Consider the following 24,797-nt stretch of genomic DNA (forward strand, 5'->3'; position numbering starts at 1 on the left):
AAGAGCCTTTGAAAAAATAGCAATCTACGAAAATATAGCTAGGCCCTCACGATTTTATATGATTCAATAGTTTTGTTTGCCTCGCCAAGATGAGCGCACTACATGCAGTTCTGAATAAATGTCGTTCATGGGGATAATTCCCATGATCTGATCATCTTTGTTCAGGAAGTGAATTTCGAAGGATCAATTGACCATCAATTACTTTTAGGTAAGCCTGAGGAAATTGTTAGGTAACAGTGACGATCCCCTAACTATTTTATCTTTTTCGTCAGGAGTTGGGTCTGAAACAGACTTAATGACCTTCATAAATAAGGAATTAGGTTTTCAAGACCACTAACATAATTATATGACCAAATTAACACAGTTTAAATAATTGTATAATTTATCACATTGTAATTTCAGGTGGTTGGAAAAGTTGATGTAAGCTGACGGATACTGTTGAAAACCACCTTTGTGAAAATCATTTTGAAAGCAGTGCAATGTAGTATGACATGAGTTACACGAGTGAAATACCCTGGTGCAAAATTTTGAGAAATGCATTTTTGTAAAAATATAATGTATTATAATGGATATTAACACATCATTCTATTAAATGTACATGTAATAAATATGCCTAATAAACATAGCATTTCGTTAAATGCAAATTTTTAACAGTTAAAATAGTTTGTATTTCAATACATGTAGTATTGTATTATCTTCACTTGACCCGTTGTTTCAGCCACAAAGAGGTTGTCTCTGGTGTCCACACATAAACCCCATGGACGGTCTAAATGACAGTTGTCAATGTAGCGGAGAAACTGTCCGTCCTGATCCAGGATGTGGATACGGTGGTTGTAATAGTCGGATGTCAGTATCCGACCCTGGCTGTCTGTTGTGATGCCGACTGGTCTAAACGATTCATTTGTTGTTGAGCAATACCCTAGGTAGGTAAACCGGAGTTTCCCGGCCTGATTGACCACCACTACTGCACTGGCTTTATAGTCTGACACACAGATATCTAGGTTCCTGTTCTCACTGATGTATTTAATGCCACCAGATGAATAGAGAGGTTGTCCTTCGTCACCGTACTGAATACGTTGTTTCTCTGTGGAGCCAGAGTAACACACAACTTTTGTTTGTTTATAATCATCACTGTCCGTGACAACCAGGAAGTCACCAGAGGAGGTACTACAGACACCGCGAGGTCTCCACCCCTGTAGGCTGATCACTGTCTGTATCTGTGCATTACTAGTATTTACAATGTTCAAAGTACCATCGCTGTCATCAGTATAAAGAAGACTATCATTCCATGTCACTGCTATGTCTTGTGGAATGTTTCCCGACTTAGTTTGTACTGATTTCACTAGTTTCCCCTTGATGCCATAGAGTCTCATCATTTTAGCATTACCACACACCCATATATTGTCATCATCCAGACAGGACACGCTGCGCGTTTTACCGTTATGCTTGGTGTTTATATGTCTGATGATCTGTGGTACATTCAAAATCTTTTTCTGGGGGAAGACTAATTCAACCTGAGTAACCATTCCATGCGTTTCGTTCGACAAAGACGATAAAGTTTGTGGAAAATCCAATGGTTGGGGTGTGTATTTTGGAGAGGACTCGGCATCTGGAGTATTCATCATGTGTGCTCTGTCTGTTGGAGACGAAAGGCCACCAGAGTTATCAAATAATGTTTCGTTTGGAGGAAATGCTAAAGCATCTGTTGTATCCAACATGTACCCTCTACTGAGAGGAGATGATGAAACATCTATTATGTCAGTTTCATGTGTATCATCTGGCGTAGAGGTTAAAGCAAACGGAGTATTCAGGGTGTGTAGTGTCTCTTTTGGAAATGAATAAAAATCTAGATTATTCGTTACGCTCAGTGTATATGGAAGTGACAATGAACTATCCATTGATTGCGATTCATAAAGAGGGGAAGATAGATAACCTAAGCTATCCATTGAGTGATTTTTATCTGAAGGGGTGGATAAAGCAAGTGAAGAATTAAATGTGCATGGTGTTCCCCTTGAAGAAGAGCCAGCATCTGGAATATTCATTGTGAGCTGTCTGTCTGAAAAAGACGATTGGCCAGATCTAGATCTTAAGTTATCAAATATAAATGACTCATCTGGAGGAGTGGATTCAGCATTTGGAATATCCACTGTGTGACCAATGTTTGAAGCAGACTCTATATCATTCATTTTGGAAGTTTTGTTTGGAGATATTGAAACAGCACATGAAGAATTCAAACTTTGTGCCATGCCTTTTTGAGTACACTCGACATCTGGTACATCCTTTGCGAGCTGTCTATCTGAAAAAGGAGATATGGCACCAGTAGTATTAAATTCGTATGATTCATCTTGGGGACAAAGTACAGCAGCAGCTGGGCTAATAGTTGTATACGATTTGTCTGGGGGATATGATTCTACATGCTCGTGTGTTATAGCTGTTGTCGATGTAGTGGGTTTTTCATTCAGTTCAGTTTCCTGAACTGACACATTAGATGCATTATCGTTGTATATATTAAGAGAATTTTTCATTTTGGAAGTTTTGTTTGGAGATATTGAAACAGCACATGAAGAATTCAAACTTTGTGCCATGCCTTTTTGAGCACACTCGACATCTGGTACATCCTTTGCGAGCTGTCTATCTGAAAAAGGAGATATGGCACCAGTAGTATTAAATTCGTATGATTCATCTTGGGGACAAAGTACAGCAGCAGCTGGGCTATTAGTTGTATACGATTTGTCTGGGGGAGATGATTCTACATGCTCGTGTGTTATAGCTGTTGTCGATGTAGTGGGTTTTTCATTCAGTTCAGTTTCCTGAACTGACACATTAGATGCATTATCTTTGTATATGTGTAGAGAATTTTTCTCTATATTTTCTGTTTGTAATTCATTTTTGTTGTCAATGGTATTAAATTCATGCCTTTTGTGTTCTTCTGAAGAGGCACACTGATCACAAATAGGAAATTCGCATTGTACACAGTAAAGAGCACATATTTTTGATGGATGTTTCAAACATATAGCAGTAGATCTCCGCTGTTTACATGACACCACTTTGTGTTTGTGGTCTGAGAGATGCTTTCCTACACACGTTGTACACAGTTTTATGTTACAGTTGGTACATTTCAATGTGGGGCACGGACTGTCACAGAAGTAACACCGAACTACATCCTGAAGACTGTTCTCTGCGCCCATGGTCAACAATTTTGATGAATGATTACTCTGAAAAAAAAATACCCAGCATTTTTTAATGTCAAGAACATAACTGAACAAAAAGAAAAACGAGCGACCAATCCCACACACCTTTTTTCATTTCAATTGATATCCCACTATGACTCGAAATTGAACAAGCTATGTTACTTTGGGAAAAAAAAGTACGCACTTTGAATTTTTTTTTTTGTAAAGTGCGTTAATTTTGGAACCAGGAGAACACTTTGAAAAAATATGTTATTTCAAAGTATGCTGACTTGGCCCCAAAATAATTATGTGATATTTACCCTTGTTTAGTTCAGGCTGTGTTTGGCATTGCAGCCTGTGTTTCCAAGACATTTATTACATACTTAGTAATAAATACTGGGTTTTTGCATATGTGATACTGATATCACAAAACTGGTATCGGCGTCCGGGGCTGATACAGGTTATCAGCCCTAGGGCTGATATGGATCAGTATCACACCCCTTGCGGAACTCCTCTGCCTTTTTTTCGTTTCGACATATTTCTGCATGTTTACAGAAAAAAATAAAACATTTGTAACAGTGGTCATTTTTAAGTGCAATTGAAAACTTCAAATGCTAACAAATGTTTTGGAGCAGACCTCATATTTTTATTCAATACATGTTCAAAATACTTTCAAATAATATTTACAATCAATTTGTTCAAGTTGGTTGTTTTATGATGAGGGGTATGGGAATTTCTTTCTGTTATCAAGTTGAATGATGTATTGGTATTTGACATGTATCTTTCGGTGTCCCCTTCCCGTTCTCAAAGACGGTAAACCATGCATATTCAATAGCGTTTACAAATCATGATAATATCATCTATTCAAAAAATTAATTCCCCAAATTTTTGATCTATTCATATTTTTTTTCAATGTACGTTAGGTATATCGATAATAAAAACAATATTGATGAACTTTATTTCGATTAACAATACGTCGCAACATGGAAGTGTCCCATACCACCTTATTGCACTTTGAGAATATTTTTTTTTTCGTTATGGGCTGGTTTTAAATTTAACGCCCTTAAAAACATATGTTAGTGATCGTTGTCACAAAGATACATCTAGGTAAATAGCTTTACGGTGTTATATATTAGACTAGTAAAACGAATTATATATTAATATTTACATTTTCCAGTGTCTTTGCCTGTATCGATTTTGTATTATATAACACATAACTTCAAATGACGCCAAATTGAGCTCGAGGCGCCAGCGGGGTTTGCTTATTTATATTTAGATATTTAATCGGACGATGGCTTAAAATTATATAAATATAAGTAATAAGGAATCATTCTTTGAATATTATGAGGTGATAATTTCTGTCGGGGTATGATCAAATCTATCATAAAGCCCTTCGGGCTTTATTGGATTTCAGTCTGGCTGTTTCTATATATAGAGCTATGAACTACCGGTAACTATAAGTTTCCATAAGAAATAGAGGGAATAATACTTAGATGTAGATGTAAATATAACCATATTTACTAAAATCCTTTTTTTCGCTTGTCAAGATTTCTGATTACGTTTCACGTAAAAATCACAAATACATACTCTCTATGTTCTTTATTTCACGTACGCCTGCAATATTTTTCTTGTTTTATTTTATTTTACAGTCATCTGAAACGTTTGGACAGAAGAATGGTTCTGATTGGCCCCTCACGGCATGATCAAGTGAGATACCCAACTAAGAGGGCTGAATATGGTTGTGGCCAATTCTTAGACTGTATTATAATCTCCCTGAGACGAATTCGAAGGACTCTTTGATTGAATGTAGGGAAATATTCAATTTTCAAAGCTAGAATCGAAAAGTATATTCGAACGCCCCCCCCCCCCCCCCGGCCCGCCTACCACATTTTGGCCTCGTTATGATTCCCAAGGATGACGGTATGACTTAATTTGAAAATTCTCCAAACAAGGAACCCTCTTTGTAGTAGAAAAGAAATTTGGAGCTTCTTTTTAGCTTGTTTCAACAAACATTTCACAAGTTAAGGACTAGCTTCGAGTCTTTGTTATATAGTTTGCCTTGAGGAATTAGCATATTTTCTGCCTAGAGTGATTGAAATTTATATATAAACACAGTTTAATTAATTAAGGACAGGCTAACAGCTGAATCAAGGGAGCCAACTATAAAACGATGGATAGGATACAGCAAAACATACGTGCAGTTACAACGCATCATATTAGCATGAGGCCAGTCTTCTTCCTGGTCAGCTAAATTTATCTTCGCTGCCTCCATCGATCGGTAGAATAACTGTATAAATTCAATCAAGTCTATGTCAAGTATCTCTCTTATCAGTCACGACAGTTTTCACATGGGTGGTGCTTTATGATACAATGTTTAAAGAAAACATTATATAGGTACTGTGATGATTTCGATTGACGCGACAGAAATGATATTTACATGTGCATATTTAAAAAAAGTGTTAGTCAAATAAATTTGATTGAAATTTCACTTAAAAAACATATATAAATACAGAAAAATATATCATACCTATTGATATTCCAAAATGGCGATTACCTATCAAACTTGACCACATGATTGTTTTATCAGACGTAATTTATGATATAATATTCAGGAAGTTGGTCGGGTTTATCAGTATACCGGTATATTTTATCAAAAATATTGATTTGAAGGTTGACACACAGCATGCGCTGATCCATAATTTTGTTCGGGGGAGAAGCGGATCCAGCAATACGGAAAGGGGGGGGGGGGTCCAAACGATGAAATCATTACGTGTAAAATTCAGAATTAGTAACAATGACTTCAATATGAACATTTTCCGTGCGAAAAATTAAGGCAAGTCTTACCAATTTGTATTTACCCATTATTTAGCGATTTGGTTTTGGTAAAGAAGAATTTTAGCCTTAATAAACAAGTCAACAGCAATGAGAACATGCGTCTATGCTGAATAGAAAATGTCACCCAAAAATCAAACAATAATTCGGACTTATTACGAAAAGATATAATAATGGATAATTTGATATTTCTTTTTTTATCTCTTTGAAGTGTTTTTTAAAATTTTGAATGCCTTTCGAGTGCCTTGTTAAATAAAGGTCTAAATAAAAGTGGGCCGGAATAATGTATCTATTATAGAGTGTTATGTTGGGCTAACTGTGCTGGAACCCCGCACTTAGCATATATCGAGTGTGTGATATAATCTGGGGGGGGGGGGGGGGTCGATCCTGTCTTCAAACACCTGTAGATTTCAAAAACTTTAAATTTACATTACAATTTAAAGTTTACAGTACAAACCAAATACAAGATACGTTCGTGAAAGTTGGGTAGTATTTTAGCAGAAAGCCGAGTGGCATGCTGCCGGGCTAACCGCAACTTCACGGAAAATTCGCTATAGGAACTTAACTTATACACTTAAAATTTTATTGGTGAAATAGATCTATATCGATATTATTTAAAGTTATTATAAAGCTTTGAATTTTCAATAAAACTATGTACAATATAAGTATAATTTCTAAACATATAGGCCTAGCTTCCAAACCTAAATTGAATAAAAATGTTTTTATTGACACAAAACTTGCATAGTAGGCCTAAATATCTAAATATAAATCACAAGTAGGCCTACGTGTCAGAGAGAGAGAGAGGGAGAGAGAGAGAGAGAGAGAGAGAGAGAGAGAGACTATTTATTTATTCACTACTTATATACTTATATGCCACAGCTATTGTGCAAGAAATTTTTAAAAATATTTAGGTAATTTTCTAAATCACTGCGTAGTATAAGGTATATATTATACGTATATCGGATTGCGAAATCCTTCGATGTAAATATCCGCCACTACCGCACCTCTGTTTATTTCGGGTCAGTAATCTAATGCAGGTATAGAAATTTCGGAAAGAAAGTAAATATTGAGATGGAAAGTGGATCCTTTCAGCCAGGAACGGGCGTGGCACCCGCTACCCTGGTAGAGCTTTCTGTGTCATGCAGGTAAGGAGCAGTGTAGATTTATTTCCCTCATGCAACAATTTGTTAAACAATTAGGTCATGAAAATAGGTTGTTTACATTTATTTTGAGCTCGAATTTCCTCGAATATTGTTTATGAAATGAAATGGTTTATAATATAACGTTATGTATGATTTACTGACTATCAAATCAATAAAAGATAATTAATATGTGTGTATTACGATCGTAGGCTACTCTCTCTCTCTCTCTCTCTCTCTCTCTCTCTCGTTTGTACAATTTTCGATCATCTATATATTTCAGGAAACTTATTGATGCTGATGTGTTTTCCAAGTCGGATCCAAGTAAGGCTCTACTCGTACAGAATTATTAATTAACATTTCATGTTCACATACATATAATTTACATCTGTAGTATTGTTGTACTGTACTAAGTGTGTACATAATAGTTTCAGTACTGGGCTGCATTCCAGATAGTAGTAGCTAGCCTAGCCTATAGCCCCTAGGTCATAGATATCTAGGTCTACTGGTGTGCTACCAGTTCTCGCCGAGTACCATTTCTCGCCACTACATGTACATTCGTCATTGTGACGTCATTATTTTATCAACACATAAAATTATATACGAAAAAATGATGTCACAATGTACTGGCGAGAAATGGTACTTGGTGAGAACTGGTCGCACGCCAGTATTGGACGGACCGCTAGGTTTGGAGTCCTGCACTATAAGCTAGTGGGTGTATGTACCAAGGAACGTAATTCTTTAGTTCAGTGGGTAGAACATTGGTTTGAAGGGTCTTGAGATTGAGCCCAATTGTGGTTCATACTCCTGAGCTTCATCTGTTTTATATCTGTCCCAACTCCCAAGATATTTATGCAGCACATCGTTTTAATATCATGAATTATTTGATATTCATAAACACCCCCAGAGTTTGAACGATGCCTGTTCATTTAAAAATCAATGATTTCCGCTTTGAAGCACCCTACTAGCATATCAGATTTCAATACATGGTGCAGCTAAAAAATAAAGAAGTCTATGGGTATTTTGCATTGAAAGCAACATGAAAGTACCAAGATGATAACTTGTTACAAAAATATATTGTGCAAAGTGTTCCAAATACTTCCAAATGGAAAAAAAGATGTCAATATTTGCCATTATCATGTCAGTGATATCATAAATTCATGTACCCAGTAAGAAATTTGTTTTCATTCCTGTGAGTTTCTCACCAAGGGTTAAAACAGATGAAGTATGTGGCAATGAGAAAGTCTCGGATTTTTTTCCCTTTTATTGATTTCAATTGTACTTGATTGACAGGTATGATTATTTATGTTAACAATGTCAAAAGGTGATGGAAATGATAACGTGGGGAAAACAGTAGACAATGGTAGAAGTTGTAACATTAAAAAAAAACAGCTAGAAAATATCTTAATAATACTATTTTAAATAGTATGAAGCATTTAATGATTTCCATTATACTGGTTAATTTTTTTTTATGTAAATAAAAATTAGGACACCATTAAGAAGATTTCTAAAATAACAGGAGCACTGTGGTACTAGTATTAAACAACATGCACATGAGTATCCACATGCTTTTTGCTAAAACATGTATGTCTGCATGTCCTTAGACTCTGAAATTATCCTTTGATAATATTTAATGATTACTTGCATTTTCTTCTCTATTTTTTTCAGTGGTGGTTCTTTTCACAGAAGATCAAAGTAGAACATGGCGAGAGGTATTGCTCAAAATAAGTCAGACTCAGACTTAACAATTTCTTTCATAACTTAAAGGCTTTTGATGAGAAAAATTCGAAATCTATTAGCTATTCCCTTAAGTTGACTTGGCCTTTAACTTAAAACCTTGACCTAAATAAATTTGTTTTGTGACATACTTACCCTCAACAAAATATTGATGTATGCTTGATTGAAAATTTTAAGTTTTTATGAAATATTTTCAGTTTGGGAGGACAGAAATTATATGGAACAATCTGAATCCAGATTTTGTCAAGAAATTTGTGATGCATTACTATTTTGAACAAAGCCAGAAATTAAAATTTGAAGTGTAAGTATATCATATCTTACAATGCTTGGTACCATATGAAGATATTAATTGTGACTTTAATATTATTAAATACTTTTCATTCTTTGAAATTTGAAATGTTGATTGTGAATTGTTTTTAAATTGACTCCAATATTTGGTGGTTCACTGACAACATGCAAGCAGATCTGATTTCTGAATGTTGGCTGATGCATGTGTATTTAGTAACCTGATAGTTAAATGTAGCAGACCTTTATTCAGTTTCCTTAACATTTACAGGTATGATGTGGATTCAAAGAGTGCAGACTTATCAAAGCATGTAAGTAGAGAGAGAGAGAGAGAGAGAGAGAGAGAGAGAGATTGTATTAACTTGTAAGTATATGTACAAGATATTTTCATTATTTCTATTTATATTTGATATAATTACAATAAATGTTCATTTTATGACACATAGCTAGCTCATTGTCTGTTCTGTATTTGACATGTCATTCAATATATTTGTAGGACTTCCTTGGAAGAATGGAGTGCACCCTGGGAGAAATTGTGTCTGCAGGGAGCAAGTTTATGAGGCGCCTCCAGTAAGTGACACACACCCCCACACCCACACTTTAATTTTCATGTCTGAAATGTTCCCGAGAGTTACGGCCCTTTTGATTTTGCACTTTTGGCCGATATCACTAAAACAGAAGCAAAGATCTAGAGGGGGAAACCTCCAAGGAAAATTCAAACTTTTTAAATTCACATAGGAAAGCTACTGATAATCTCCTCCCAAGGCCTGGCAAACAAAATTAACCGGGAAAAATATCTGAATATACACATGAATAGTGAATATATAGGTTCGACGGCTCTAAAACAGCTGACCATATTTTTATTTGGATGCTTGTGGATTTAAAGGACATATTTTTATCCATCAATGAAAACCAGTCTTCAATGGTGCAATTTATTCTGTTGTGTAAATACATATTAATAATATGTAATATGAAATATTCTGGATTACTGTACCAGTAACAGGATAAAACCAAAACATATATTGCAGCATCGTTGGAAACCCACGGCCAGTCTCGCATATGCTTCAGTAAGTGTATGCGAGACTGGCCATGGGTTTCCGACGATGATATTGCAGTACAATACCTGGTATGTCAAGTCTACCTCCTAATTACTACAGGTGTTTGTTATATTTAATGCAATGCCATACATTGCCATTGACTACAGCTATGTGTTCAATAGTTTTCGGTATGTGAGCTAACTCACATTTTTCCTTTTTTTAGAATATTGATACTAGTTTGTTGATGTGATATTTTTCAGGGGCCACAAGAGGGACTGTGGGACGATAATAGTGGGGGCCGAGGAACAGAGCAGTTGTAAGGTACCGACTTATTTAGGATAACATTACAATTATATAAGGAATAAGGAATCATTCTTTGAGTATTATGAGGTGATAATTTCGGTCGCGGCGTGATCAAATCCAATAAAGCCCAAAGGGCTTTATGATAGATTTGATCACGCCTCGACCGAAATTATCACCTCATAATATTCAAAGAATGATTCCTTATTACTTATATTTATATAATTTTAAGCCATCGTACGATTAAATATAAAAATATAAATAAGCAAACCCCGCCGGCGCCTCAATTTGGCGTCATTTGTATTATGGGTTTAAACTTTTATAGTACAAAATTGATACGTAGTGTTATCACAGGCAAAGACACTGGAAAATGTAAATATATGGTGATCATCTGATGCTCACCATTCTTTCCTTGTTGTATAGTATGTTACTAGATTTTTTCATGCAACATACAGCAGTTGTCAAAGACACTTAATTGTACTGCAGAAGTTAAACAATTTTAATTACTAGTACATGTATTGATCTAATTTACCAAAATTATGTGCATTTGATCACCAACGAAAATTTCAGGAAAATTAAGTTATGAATTTTGTCTCAGGAACAAGCCACCATGCAGTTCTGTGCCCATAAGCTGGACAAGAAAGATTTCTTTGGAAAATCGGACCCTTTCTTGACGTTCTACAAAACAAATGAAGATGGCTCGTAAGTTTGGTTAGAAAAAAAAAACAGTGTTTGAACAAAGCATAGTGGGAAATAATTAAATAAGTCGTAATGCATTACATTGTAATTAGATTGATTCTTAATATCATAAAAAGGGGCATAGTCATGATTTTGGGCAAATTTTTCATTTTATTGTTAACAATGCTTTTAAACAACAATGACCCCTTCACGCTAACATCCGTGCCAACGAGAGATATTAATATAAGTTGTAGAACTTGATTATCAAACGTTGTAAAATAAATAAAGTTCAGGTTTTTTTTTTAATGCTTTTAAATTATTGATGCATTTTTAATGATCAACCAAAACAAGATATGGAGCTTACAATTCTTTGATATGTAAACAAGACTTGTGCCATGTTTATGATTTAAATCGAAAAAGCAAAATTTTTATAAAAATCATGACCATGCCCCTTAAAGATAAGTTTCTGTAGCAATATCCAGTTATTGGACAATTTAATATTGAGGCTAAGCCGATTAATTGGGATGAATCTTTTATTGATTAAAATTATATATTTGTAAGATGACTTTAAAATGCCATGAGCAATATTTAGTATTAAAAAGCATTATTAGCAACAATGATTATTAAAAACTAAAAACCAGCTTTGAGTGTCAGTTTATTGTTATTTTAGGTTCACGGTGGTTCATAGAACGGAAGTCATCAAGAAAACACTGAACCCAACATGGAAGCCATTCACGATTCCTGTCAGGTCACTTTGTAACGGAGACTATGATAGGTAGGACAGTTTCACTCAGTAACGGAGAGTTTTAGGTTGGGGCAATTTATGGGACTAACATAATCATCCGGGCTTTTTAATGGCTAATGCAATGCAAAATCTCCGTAGACTTTCAATTTTTGAATGTGTATTGAAACCTGAAGCGGTAGAGGGGGCTATTCAAAACAGATAATCTCACTGGAATTTTTCATATTAGTGGATGAACGTAGTTTGAGCACAAAGGTATTTACTATTATTGAATGACAAGCAAAAAGTGGGGGAAGCAAAAACTCAGGACAGAGTATAGCAACATTAAAGGTTAATGATACATGTATGTGGTAAAATGTTATACAATTATTGTTGTTTTTTCGATCAGTATGGTGATTTAGCTAACCGAGAAGTACAATATTCACCGAGCCAGAGGCGAGGTGATTATTGTACCTCAAGGGTAGATAAATCATTATCGTATTGATAGAAAAAACAGCAAAAGTTATTTCATTTTATGATTCAGTCACGAATTGATACAGACATATCAAATTGATGGTTATCAAGCATAGATTTTAGTTTAAACCAAAGCACAACTTATCGAGAAATGCGATATTTTATTGGGCGATCTATTGTTAGTCCAACGTGGAGAAAATCAAATATTATATTGACCTTCTAAGTCCCTTCCAGGTGAATGTAACATTCTGATTTCTCTAGATGAGCTAGGAATTAATCAATCATATAATAATATTAAAATGTTTCTTTGCTACTTTACTTTCAGAACCATCAAGATTGAATGCTATGACTGGGATGCAGATGGAGGGTGAGTGTCAGCCATATAAATGAACATGTACATATACTGGAAACACTTTTGATTTCTATGACAGTCACTATTTACATCAGTGAGAAAAATAGTTCAATTTAATATGGGTCCTCCACACACCTGGGAAAAGTTCAGCCTACAAGCCCATTCTTCTAAATTACTTAAAGATATGGATTTTTAGCATGTGTTCAACTTGAAAATAACCCAAAAAATCTCACTTTTCAGTTTTGGGGGGAAAAAATCAACTTTTTAAATTTTACTGCTGTTCATGAAAATAAAAAACCCTGCAGTATTCGAACTCAGGACCTGCAAGTTGGTAGACTGAAGGAACACCAACTGCGCCACAGAGATAGATAACAACTTAGGGTGGTATAAACTGTTACACAATGCGCTATAGCTAAAATCACCATTTTGTGATGTGGTGTCATAATCAAAGTACTGAAGTACTGACAGGAGTTGATTTTATCGATTATCATTTAATCAAAATCAACGATATGTGATTTTGCATGACAAGAAGTATCAGTAATCGAAATATTTCTGAGAAATTGTATGGATCCAGGCAAGATTGAACTCTTGTCTTGTTCAACCAAACACTCGGCTGTCTCCGTTTAACTCCGACAAGCAAGAGAGACTCTGTTTTGTCAGATATTAACGGAGACAGCCAAACGTCTGGTTGAACGAGACTTCATTGAACTCTAGCGTAGGAATACATATGACTTTAAAAAATATCTAAACTGTTTGTACAATTTAAAATCTTAATATTTTCATAGTATTAATAAATAAGTTTTCTTGAAAAACTATGCTTCAGAATACATAGCATCGAATTTATCGATTATTTTCAAGAACTAAGTGTTGTCAGTGGTATTGATTTGTGCTTAGGTCCAAACCCTGTTTCACTTTCACTTTGCCCGAGTAAGTGCATAGGAGAGTTGATTAAAATCAACTCCCAAAAAGTAGAAGTCACGGGGTGTCGAGGATCCTTAACCTATATGAAGAAATAATATGGTAATGAAAACTTGGTCATAATGAATAATTGTGGAGAAATACAAAAGACATTAAAACACTCTTTCGTGACAAGATAAATTACACCGGTGCTATTGTCAATGATGCATTAATTTATGGAGATTTATTTTTGTTTTAAGGCATGATTTTATCGGAGAATTTATGACCAACATGAGGGAGCTATCGAGGGGTCCAAGTCCTCAGAACGTGTACGAGGTATCGTAATTGGAATCAATTTCAAGCCGATTTACAATTTTTTTGATGCTCTTTTATTGTCAGCCTGTTAATGTTAAATGATGAGTAATGTCAACATCTGTTCTTTATCAGGATTGTTTATTCAATTCATAAGCAGTAAAAGTTGCATTGATATAGTGCATGAAAGAGATTCCATCCTTGATCGTTTCATTTCAGTGCATAAATCCCAAGAAACAAGCAAAGAAAGGCAGCAAGTACAAGAACTCAGGAACGGTAAGTCAATATCACCACAGGAACGGTAAGTTGATATCACCACAGGACAGGAACGGTAAGTCAATATCACCACAAGACAGGAACGGTAAGCCAATATCACCACAAGACAGGAACGGTAAGTCAATATCACCACAGGACAGGAACGGTAAGTCAATATCACCACAAGACAGAAACGGTAAGCCAATATCACCACAAGACAGGAACGGTAAGTCAATATCACCACAAGACAGGAACGGTAAGTAAATATCATCACAAGACAGAAATGAGGTGAATCTAAAACCTCTAATTCCATTCAAACTACATGAAGATTTAGGTTAAACTTTAAGACATTGATTTTTACCGTAGTTTGTCATCTGAATCAGTCAATCTTTTTAGTAGTTTTGTGTTTATAGTTAACATGTTAACAATGATTACTATTGACTATGGTACATAATGATTCGTTGCAGTGATAATCTATCCCTGTTATTTCATGTTAAGGTTATACATGTACTTAAGTGTTGCCGTGGTTACTATTGATGCTGTGTATTGCCTGTAGGTGGAGCTGATGAGTTGTCGGATAGAGAAGGTCTACTCCTTCCTGGACTATGTCAGAGGAGGGTGAGTACACATGTACTATTATTATACTTTCATGTTAAATACTGAAATCCGATTGGTTTAGACGCAGTTGGTAATCCGTTCTATTACCCTCAGCGTTAGCAACGCACTTGGAAGCGGGTAACACAACGAACTGTTACATGCGCGTATATTATGCGCGTACGGTTCGCTGTAGAATTCACTTCATTTTTATATAAAAGCAGTAAAATTTTCCTTAAAATTATGACATTCAGTATAATAAAATAAATAGTGCCTGTTTGGGAGGGTAACTGTTGAAATTGACACCCCTCGAAAACCATTGTCAACCTCCGCTTCGTGTCGGTTGACAATGGTTGTCTCGGGGTGTCAATTTCAACAGTTACCCTCCCAAACAGGCACTATTTATATAAAGGTGAGTACACAGTCATGTACTTAGGGTGAATACACATGTACGTAGGGTGAATACACATGTACTTACTTTATACAGGGCTATTTTGGCCCCATTTTTATTTCGCCCTTCCAAACTTGCATTCGGTTTCACCCCCTCTTGTACTAAGTACATGCACATAATAAAATTAATGTAACTATATTCTGATCTTCTCATGTTTGAAACTCGCTTGTTGAAAACTTGTTCCTTGGGGTCAGGATTTGGAGTAATCAGTATTTTTTAAATGCAAAAAAATAAAGAAAAATTGGCAATTTTTTTTTTTCAAAAACTCTTTTGTAGAAGCATCCCCAGATTTGTTAGATTAGAGTTTGTTTATGACTTCTGGGGATCAATGATTAATTCTTGTGATGTTTGACGGGTGTCAGCTCACTGTACATTCGCTTTGTATTTACTCTCTATCAATGTTTGACTCTTGTGATGTTTAACAGGTGTCAGTTACACTGTACCTTTGCTGTGGACTTCACGGCCTCTAACGGCGACCCTAAGTCTCCCTCCTCCCTCCATTACATCAATCCGTACAGACCCAACCCCTACGCCAACGCTCTCAGGGCAGTCGGAAACATCATTCAGGACTACGACACGTAAGACCAACAATAATTTTAAATTATCTCTAATTTCTCAAATATTTCAAAATCTAATGCCGCAGACCTAGTTTTATTTTTGATTTCATTTCGAGGTTTGCAAAGGAAATATTTTATCCAACTTGAACTTTGAAAAATTGAGCAATTTTACAAATTTGATGAGAAAATTTTTCTTTGAAGAATAATTATTGTGATTGCATTTGGTCTGATTTGAGTACATTTATGACATAAATTGAAGAATTTTATTGACAACATTTGATTCTTTATTCCTTGTAGAGACAAGCTGTTTCCTGCGCTTGGGTTTGGAGCCCGACTCCCACCAGATGGAGTGGTCTCCCATGAATTTGCCTTGGTAAAATAATTTTGTTTCTTAGTTTTTTGCCAATTGTGTAAAAAAGTGAGAAGTAAAAATTAGCTACAGATGCCAGACAAACTGTATATTCAAACGTTTACTAGCTACAGAAAAGAATACAATTAATTATTGATTAAATATGGACCTAACGACTGATAAAACCAATTTAAGCTTCATGTAAAACAATCAGAACAATTAAAAGATGTCGTACACGTGGATACCAAAGTCTGATATTTAACACTGTGTATGATGTCTTTTTAGAATGGTAATCCAAACAATCCATACTGCCAGGGCATCGAGGGGGTACTGGAGTCCTATCATAAAGCCATACAGTCCGTGCAGCTATACGGACCCACAAACTTTGCTCCCTGTATCAACCATGTAGCCAAGTAGGTCTCAGCTCTCTCCCTCTCTCTCTCTCTCTCATATTCTATCTCTCTCTCTCTCCCTCCCTCCCTCTCTCTCTCTCTCTGTTCTTTTGTCTCAAACATAATAATGTGAGACACTGTGAAAAGGTAAGATACCATGATGAGAAATTTTTCTATTCCTTGAGACCACTCAGAATTTTTACTTATTTATCATATGCAGACATGTTTGTTTGGATATTGAATTTTTTAAATGCTTTTTCACCATACTGCATCAATATTGAATATTGTTTATTCTTAGAAATAAAAAAAAATTCTTGCTTTTAAAAGTAACTCCAATTGATGTTAGGGAAAAAGCTGGAACCAAATTCTCTGTGAATAAACCTTTTTCATCTCTCTCTGAAGATTTGCTGCCCAGAGGCGTGATGGTAATGATTATTTTATACTGCTGATAATCACCGACGGAATCATCACCGACATGCCCCAGACCTGTGAAGCCATTGTCAATGTAAGTCTCTGGTGATTACATGGTGCTCTACAGTGAAACACGTTTACAGCGAACACGATGATGAATTCATGCTTATAGTAAAATGGATTTCACTTTGACTCTAATCTGAAAAATTCATTATTATTATTATATATTGAATAAAACAAATTATTATCATTATTATTAAACATAACTAAAATTTCTCATCCATGGCACTTTGCTATAACTAATTTTTCCTGTAAATGAAGATGTTCTGATACTTTTTTTCTACTGAATAATGAATTGTTTACTTGTTAAATGTAACTTTGAATATTTATTTACGACATGTGATAATTTTTTATGATGAACTGACAGGCTGCCTCCCTACCTCTCTCTATCATCATTGTCGGAGTGGGAGATGCTGATTTTGAAGGTCAGTTAAATTTGTAATTATTTCTTGGAATAATATCGAATTTGATTATTCTATCATGGAAATTAATTCACTTTGTTTCAATAATAATTAAGTTTAATTGAACTTTAAACAGTTAATAAATTTTTACATCTTCAGGATCAATGTTCATGTCAAATCAGTTTGATTAACCTTTAATTGATTTAAAAGGTCACATTGAACTGATAATACATTGTAGGAAGGAGGATTATACGTGTATTTACAACATATTTTTCATGATTGATTCATAATCCTAATCTAGTTTTTGGGAGTTGATTTTAATCAACTCTCCTATGCAGTTACTCAGGCAAACCGAAAGTGAAACAGTGTTTGGACCTAAGCACAAATCAACACCGCTGACAATATTTAGTTCTAATCAATAAATTTGATGTAATGAGTTCTTAAGCATTGTTCTTCAAGGAAACTCATTTATAGATACCTTGTAAATAGTCAGATTTTAAATGGTACAAACAATTTAGATATTTTTTGAAGTCGTACATTTTATGTTTTCCTACGCCAGAGTTCAATATAGTCTCGTTCAACCAGACGCTCGGCTGTCTCCGTAAATCTCCGACAAGGATAAAGTCTCTCTTGCTTGTCGGAGATTAACGGATACAGTGGAGAGTCTGGTTGAACGAGAGTAGAGTTCAATTTTGTTTGGATCCATACAATTTCTCATAAGTATTTCGATTACTAATACGTAGTTTGATGGAATAATTCTTTGAATATTACACAACATAATTGATATTAGATTTTCACGAAATTCCTGTAGGATTCATATTATAAAAATGTGCGTAATTCAAATACTTATAGGAATTTACTTGCCATGCAAAATAACATATCGTTGATTTTAAAATAAATAACAAGTGATAAAATTAACTCCCATCAGTACTTCAGTACTTTGATTTTTCATGTTTTTTTGTTAGACTATTTGTGTTAATGCATTCACATGTTTATAAGATCTGTACCGTTTAATGTTGCAGCGATGAACATTTTGGACGGGGATGATGTCAGACTTTCGTCCCGCGGACGTTACGCTGAGAGAGATATTGTACAGGTACGGAACATATTGCAAATAAAAAGCTTCAAAAAAGAGAGTGTGTACAGATGTTTGTAATAGATAGGAGCACAATAGAGTATTAGTACTTTTAAAATACAATGATTATGATATTGATGTTTATACCTTTAGTCTGTAAAAGTAACATTTTTTACAGTAGAGTATAAATTTAGCTATAGTTTTGTCTTTCTGACTGTACAGTTCGTCCCTATGAGGGAGTTTATGGGTCGGGCGGGGGCGAACCCTGCCACTATATAGCTATAGTTTTGTCTTTCTGCCTCTACAGTTCGTCCCTATGAGGGAGTTTATGGGTCGGGCGGGGGCGAACCCTGCCACTATACAGGCCATTCTTGCCAAGGAAGTCCTGGAGGAAATCCCGGACCAGTTCCTGTCCTACATGAAATCACGCAACATCAAACCCAAACCTCCGCTCCAAAGACAGCTCACCATCTCATCTGTGACATCACTTCCTGTGTCCGAGCAATGATTGATGGACAATCTATGACATCACTTCCTGTATCTGACAATGACTTTTGTACAAACCATATCCTTTGGCATTGATTGTTGACATTTTTCAGAATTGTGTCACTGACCATAAATAGGAACTTTAACTTTAACCTTCAAAGCTGACATTTCCTTTCTCTCTGCAGCAACTTTAGTATTTGGATTCTCGAAGTTCAGAGTTCAGATCTTGTTAATGAAATTTTTGTAAACTGGTTTACATTGATCTACTAAGCAGTAAGACTTGATGAATCTGTGGCATTCAGTCGGCTGAATGGTAAATGAAGGGTCTAAACAGGTGACCTAATGGCAAAGAACTACCAGTTAGTTACAATTCAGTCACTTTTAAGTTTATTGAATGCAGTTTGGTTTTCCCATGACTATAGTAATATATTGTTCTTTTTAAGAACAGTTCTTTGATCTGACGTTATTCTTGTCTATTCATATATATTACTGTACTGTGTCCTGTGTTTCTGGGCTTTTTTAATTAGATATTAATTATTCATTAGATAGATGGTTGTGTACACTTTGCATAATGCTTACAGCAATATATGGATAATCAAGTTCTGTATAATGTAAATAAATTATACTAGTTTTTTTTACCTTGTATATCTTAAATCTTTACCTTTTTAAATGCTTAAAGATCCATTCCATTTTTTCTTATTTTTTATTGTAAAAATTTCTAATGTTATAAATTAGTTAAATCATCTTTCTATTTTTGTTAATGTTTTTCTGTAACTTATACTTACTTGTGTTTTCTGTCAGTGTTTATCTTCTTTGTATACATGTAGCACAGAGGCATTCTGCCCATAGTATCAAGTCAGAAAACACACAACATTTTGTAAGATATAATTGGCATTTTTTCCTGTAACTTTAGCCTGATTTAGTTTTTTCTCCCTAATCTTGATCTTCATCCTATAGCTCTGGCTAGAAGCATTTCTGCCTATTGTATTAACTTTGAGATGCAGAACATATGCTACTATTGGTAAAAGTTAGATAACGACTTTTTTCTAAAGCATTGACTACTGTAATGAAAGCTGTCGTATTTTATATCCTCAGGTTAGTTGAGCTTATTGATTTTATTTCATTTTGATATTGTCTTCCATTTATTGACATGAATTTACTTGGATGTCAAACCTTAATCCATGTATCTTAATCTTAATAAGTGCAGTTATATATACAACTGCTTCTCTGAAAAGTAGGATATGAAAATATGATTATTTTGTATGCATATGACTATAAATTTCATTTTAAATAAAAATTTTATACTGAATGAAAAGTATTTATTACATTACTTACATAAAAAAAATTTGTAAACTGAAATGAAAATTAAACTTCAATGTGATGATTATCGATATCCTCATCTTTAAGCTTGTTTTTTAAGATAGAGCATTTTTCAAACTGTATGGATATTGATCTTTTTGGCCGCTACAGTTTAATGAACAAAACAGTTAATGACATTGCAATAGTTTAATATATACCTGCAGATTTAGAAGATTATTATAAATCAAGGTAGGAATGACATGAATTGAACGCGTTTTGTCAGGAATGTGAGAAAAGTGACAATTTTTAATTCATTCATTCTTTATTTCTTTAAGCTTTGCAGCTCATCAAATTATATAAATTAAACATAGTAAAGTACAGAAGTAGGTATTTTACAAGAAACCCTAGTACATTCATAAATATGAAAAATGACAAGTAAAGGAGGGAAAAGAATTAAATCTATTAAAGTCCTGTGCAACACTTTCAATAATGTCCAATTGATTAGTACCATGACTGTATGTATATATAGACTGAGTATTTACTTTATTAATCCAGGTATGATTTATTTGTATTTTAATGGTGCTTATTGGTTTGTGTTATGTATATATACTGTATGTACAACCTTATAACGTGAATTATCTTTATCGTTGATCATTATTTGATTACGGATTAAAACAAGTAATCAGAGTAATTATTTATACATACAGACTTATTTAAGTTTTTACAGACTTATACAAATATACTTATATTTCTTTGAAGTGTATGTTAATTATTGACACCCTTATACCGCCCCACTGTTGTTTCTTTCCTAGCCTTTACCATTCCATAAAAAAGATACACATATAATTATTATACTATGATGTAACATATATATATAATTATTATACTATGATGTAACATATATATATACCTGACAATATTGATTTTCTACCGTGTACTAACATTAGTTAAATATACATGTAATTGTATTACGATGTTTTTTATAGATCTTGCACAACACAGTGAGGTATTAAGACGTACTGCTCCTACATTGTAATGTTATATGTTTGTGTTGTTGATGTATTATCTAATTAACATATTTATTTCTTATAAAATTAAAAGAAAGGTTCCTGTAGGTATTATAATTCCAAAATAAATTGTAAATCATAAATTTGTGGATTACTCATTAATTTATGAACTTTATCATAATAGTTTAAAAATGTTGACTTGATTGTTATAATTAAATGTCACTGGTCATATTACGATCATTCTTTTTGAAAAAAAAAGTTCTCGGGTTTTTTATGGTTTGAAAATTCTCGGGTTTTGGATGTGTTTGAAAATTGAAATGACCTTAATGATTCGGAAACTCTAAAATTAACATTTTAATTTCAATGATTAGAGACCCAAATTGCAATTATGATGCAAAAAAGTAATGTGTAGAAAAATCTGTTGATTTTTTGTCTTCCTATTTTGTCACAAAAGTATCTTCAAGCAGCATAATTCATACGTAATTGTCTGAATGACGAGAAATTGATTTCGTTTTGTATGGGGTGTAATAAAAAAATAAAAATTCCCTTTCATCTTGCGAATTGAAAACAAAGAATGTTTCATACTTCATGTATAAAGAGAATAATGCAGGTAATTTAGAGAATGAAGGCGCTTCTAAGAAAATTAATACGACCTCATTATTTTGTATGACTGAGAGTGGAACCAGTTAATGAGCAGACTTTTCCTATCCATCAATACGAGCGATAAAAGCTGGTTAACCATCAGATCTACCTTCAATTTTAAATTAGAATTTTTAGCTTTACACTTCAGAAAGAACTGAAGTACTAAATATGAAACCCTTCAGGTTATTTGAGAATCACCCGACTCTATTTCCCTGCTTAAAATTATATCATATCGATCAAGGGAGACTTGCAATTAAAAAAGTCCTAGATAAATAATATAAGCAAACCGAATGTTGCCTTTAACTTCTAAATTTTAGAAATCAAAGAGTTTATACTTTTTAACATAATTATGAATTATATTGGTTAAGATCGCACGTATAGTACTAGTATCAGGCATGCGGTGAATTTCACTATTTGCACACAATTACATCTCGCACTACTTTGTTAACGATACAAGTAAAAGGGTCATTTCATATTGTGATGCACTTTTCCTAAACTTTAAGCATGGAATCCCAACCCCGATTCAGATAAACGTGTGTTATTTTGGTTACCTGACCCACCCCTAAAGCGCAGGAACCAGCATAGTTCATGCACAAGCTTGAATTCGGAATTGTCAGCCATCATCCCACAGCAAATGTTCATTCTAGACCATGAAATTGTCAGCCATCATCCCATACCAACTGTTCATTCTGGGCCTTGTAATTGTCAGCCACTATACCACAGCAACTGTTAATTCTGGACCATGGATTTGTCAGCCACTATACCACAGCAACTGTTTATTCTTGACCATGAATTTGTCAGCCATTATCTCACAACAACTGTTTATTCTTGACCATGGAATTGTCAGCCATTATCCCACAGCAACTGGTAATTCTGGACCATGGAATTATCAGCCACCACCCACAGCAACTGTTTATTATGTACCATGGATTTGTCAGCCATTATCTCACAGCAACTGTTTATTCTGGACCATGGATTTGTCAGCCACCACCCCACAGAAACTGGTCATAGCTCTGTGGAAAGGAAAACAGGGCTGAAGACTGGCGCAAAGGGCGGTCTGTCAAGGTCCAAAAAAAAATGAGAACAACAACTGGGATTGAATCATTCTGTTGTATGTGAAAAAATGATTCTGACCAATACGATGAAAATTATAATTTAAAGAAAGTCATGTCTTTTGACGTTATACACAGCAGGTTTCGAAAAAACACCCATGATGTGCCGATCAGATCTATGCATATTTCAGAGAGTCAGGCATTAACATTTTTGTGGTCGTCTTTTTATTGCATATACTAAGGAATCATTTTGATCCTCCTTCGACTTATAGAACTTTACCTGATCTACCACTTCAGGAGTTTCTTTTAAAAAAGTTAGTTATTTCAGTAACAATCAGGACATATTTTCATGTTAAAATATGGTTAAAACTGGCTGATATTATCTGCAGTTCTATTCAATTCGGCTAACGACTGTGTCACCAAAAAGATAACTAATGACTCCCCAGGGGGGATCCGCTGGGCCTGTTCCCATCTTTGTATAATTACGACATTTCAGTCGACCATGCACTGCAGTGTCAGACACACCAGCATATGAAAAACAAAACCAACAGGTGGGCTACGAATCAGCAACAAGAAAAAGGAGGCAAATGCATCAAATGTTGACATGCTTAAGAGAAAGCTTATGACGAACTACCACCAAGATCTAGTTACTATTATTTGTCATCAAACCAAAGGGCAATACAAAGGAAGACATTAACAGCAGGCTGGACAAGGCAAAGATCTAGATGTCTGCCCAGTACACTACCGTCAATACCAACATGTACCAAGCTAAAGCTTTACCATAGCTGTGGTATAAAACAAATCTCTTTTATGAAATGACCAGACGATCCAACCACTCCATATGCTACAAAGAATATTCTGGAAATTCTGAATATTTCGATATGATACTAATCCAAATACAGGCCTGCTAAGACTATGTAGACACGAGGATCCAGTGAAATCATTTTCATACTGCAATGGAGATAGAGAAGGCGCGTAATCTGAAAAAGAGCCACAGTTAATAACAAGAACAGCTTTGAACTGCACTTCTGGCCCCAAGAGAGCAAGCATAAAGGATAGCCAAGTACAACAAGAAAAACTGGAGTAACTGATTCGCCAATAGAGTCTTGGATCATCGCAAGAATAGGAAACGTGTTGATGTTTTACACAATACTAAATGTAAGTGATATCAATTTAATTTAAATGATTATGGTATTTTTTTGCAAAATAACTTGAAATGGAATTAACAAACTTTCCATCAATAACACATACAATAAATCAACTTTAGTCCAGTCTGTTGAAAAAAAAAATGAAATAATAATTATTATTGATAATAATATGTATTTATTTCTTTGTTTCCATCGATGTGTTTGGTGAAATTGCTAAAGGTATACGTTTACTCAGTAATAATATAATTCTGAATGTAACGCGCTTTCTGATTGGCTGAAGAATTATTTTATATCGTATAAAGAATTTTTCACACGTCATAAAAACTAAAGTCAAAAACTTATCAATACGCCCGACGTTACGTTTGAACATTGTACAATTTACGTCATGCATTTTTAAGGTCAAATGACCGTTTTTATCTACAATGAAGAGTAAAAAAAAATTAATTATAAGCAATGAATTCAATATTCATTAATTTTATACGATATAAGATGGTTTGAAACAATTTACGCTTTTTTATAAGCGGTTTATAAAGCGTAAACTGCCCCAAACCAATTGATATCGTATAAAACAATTACTGAATTCATTCTTTAATAGAAAAAAAATCAACTGATGATAATGATAAACCATCGACTAAAACTTCACATATCAATAACACAATAACATAAGTGTTGGTGCACAGATTA

The 24,797-nt window shown here is 34.4% G+C and overlaps 2 protein-coding genes across 2 annotated transcripts; one reads left to right on the forward strand and one right to left on the reverse strand.

The window, feature by feature from the left end:
• LOC128161663 (uncharacterized) lies at nt 1-5,453 on the reverse strand. The gene is made up of 2 exons (XM_052825018.1): nt 5,366-5,453; nt 1-3,215 (listed from the first exon to the last, which is right to left on the reverse strand). The coding sequence occupies exon 2, from the start codon at nt 3,186-3,188 to the stop codon at nt 672-674; it is 2,517 nt and encodes an 838-aa protein (XP_052680978.1). The 5' UTR covers nt 3,189-3,215; nt 5,366-5,453; the 3' UTR covers nt 1-671.
• Nucleotides 5,454-7,017: 1,564 nt separating this feature from the next.
• On the forward strand, nt 7,018-21,085 carry LOC128161666 (copine-8-like). The gene is made up of 20 exons (XM_052825023.1): nt 7,018-7,147; nt 7,425-7,465; nt 8,810-8,853; nt 9,076-9,179; nt 9,435-9,474; nt 9,660-9,733; nt 10,461-10,521; nt 11,099-11,202; nt 11,849-11,953; nt 12,699-12,740; nt 13,883-13,958; nt 14,154-14,210; nt 14,746-14,807; nt 15,660-15,812; nt 16,089-16,164; nt 16,426-16,553; nt 16,935-17,037; nt 17,371-17,428; nt 18,427-18,500; nt 18,787-21,085. The coding sequence occupies exons 1-20, from the start codon at nt 7,074-7,076 to the stop codon at nt 18,985-18,987; spliced, it is 1,677 nt and encodes a 558-aa protein (XP_052680983.1). The 5' UTR covers nt 7,018-7,073; the 3' UTR covers nt 18,988-21,085.
• The last annotated feature ends 3,712 nt before the right edge of the window (nt 21,086-24,797 follow it).

Source organism: Crassostrea angulata, chromosome 8, assembly GCF_025612915.1.
Source record: "Crassostrea angulata isolate pt1a10 chromosome 8, ASM2561291v2, whole genome shotgun sequence".
Lineage (NCBI taxonomy): Eukaryota > Metazoa > Mollusca > Bivalvia > Ostreida > Ostreidae > Magallana > Magallana angulata.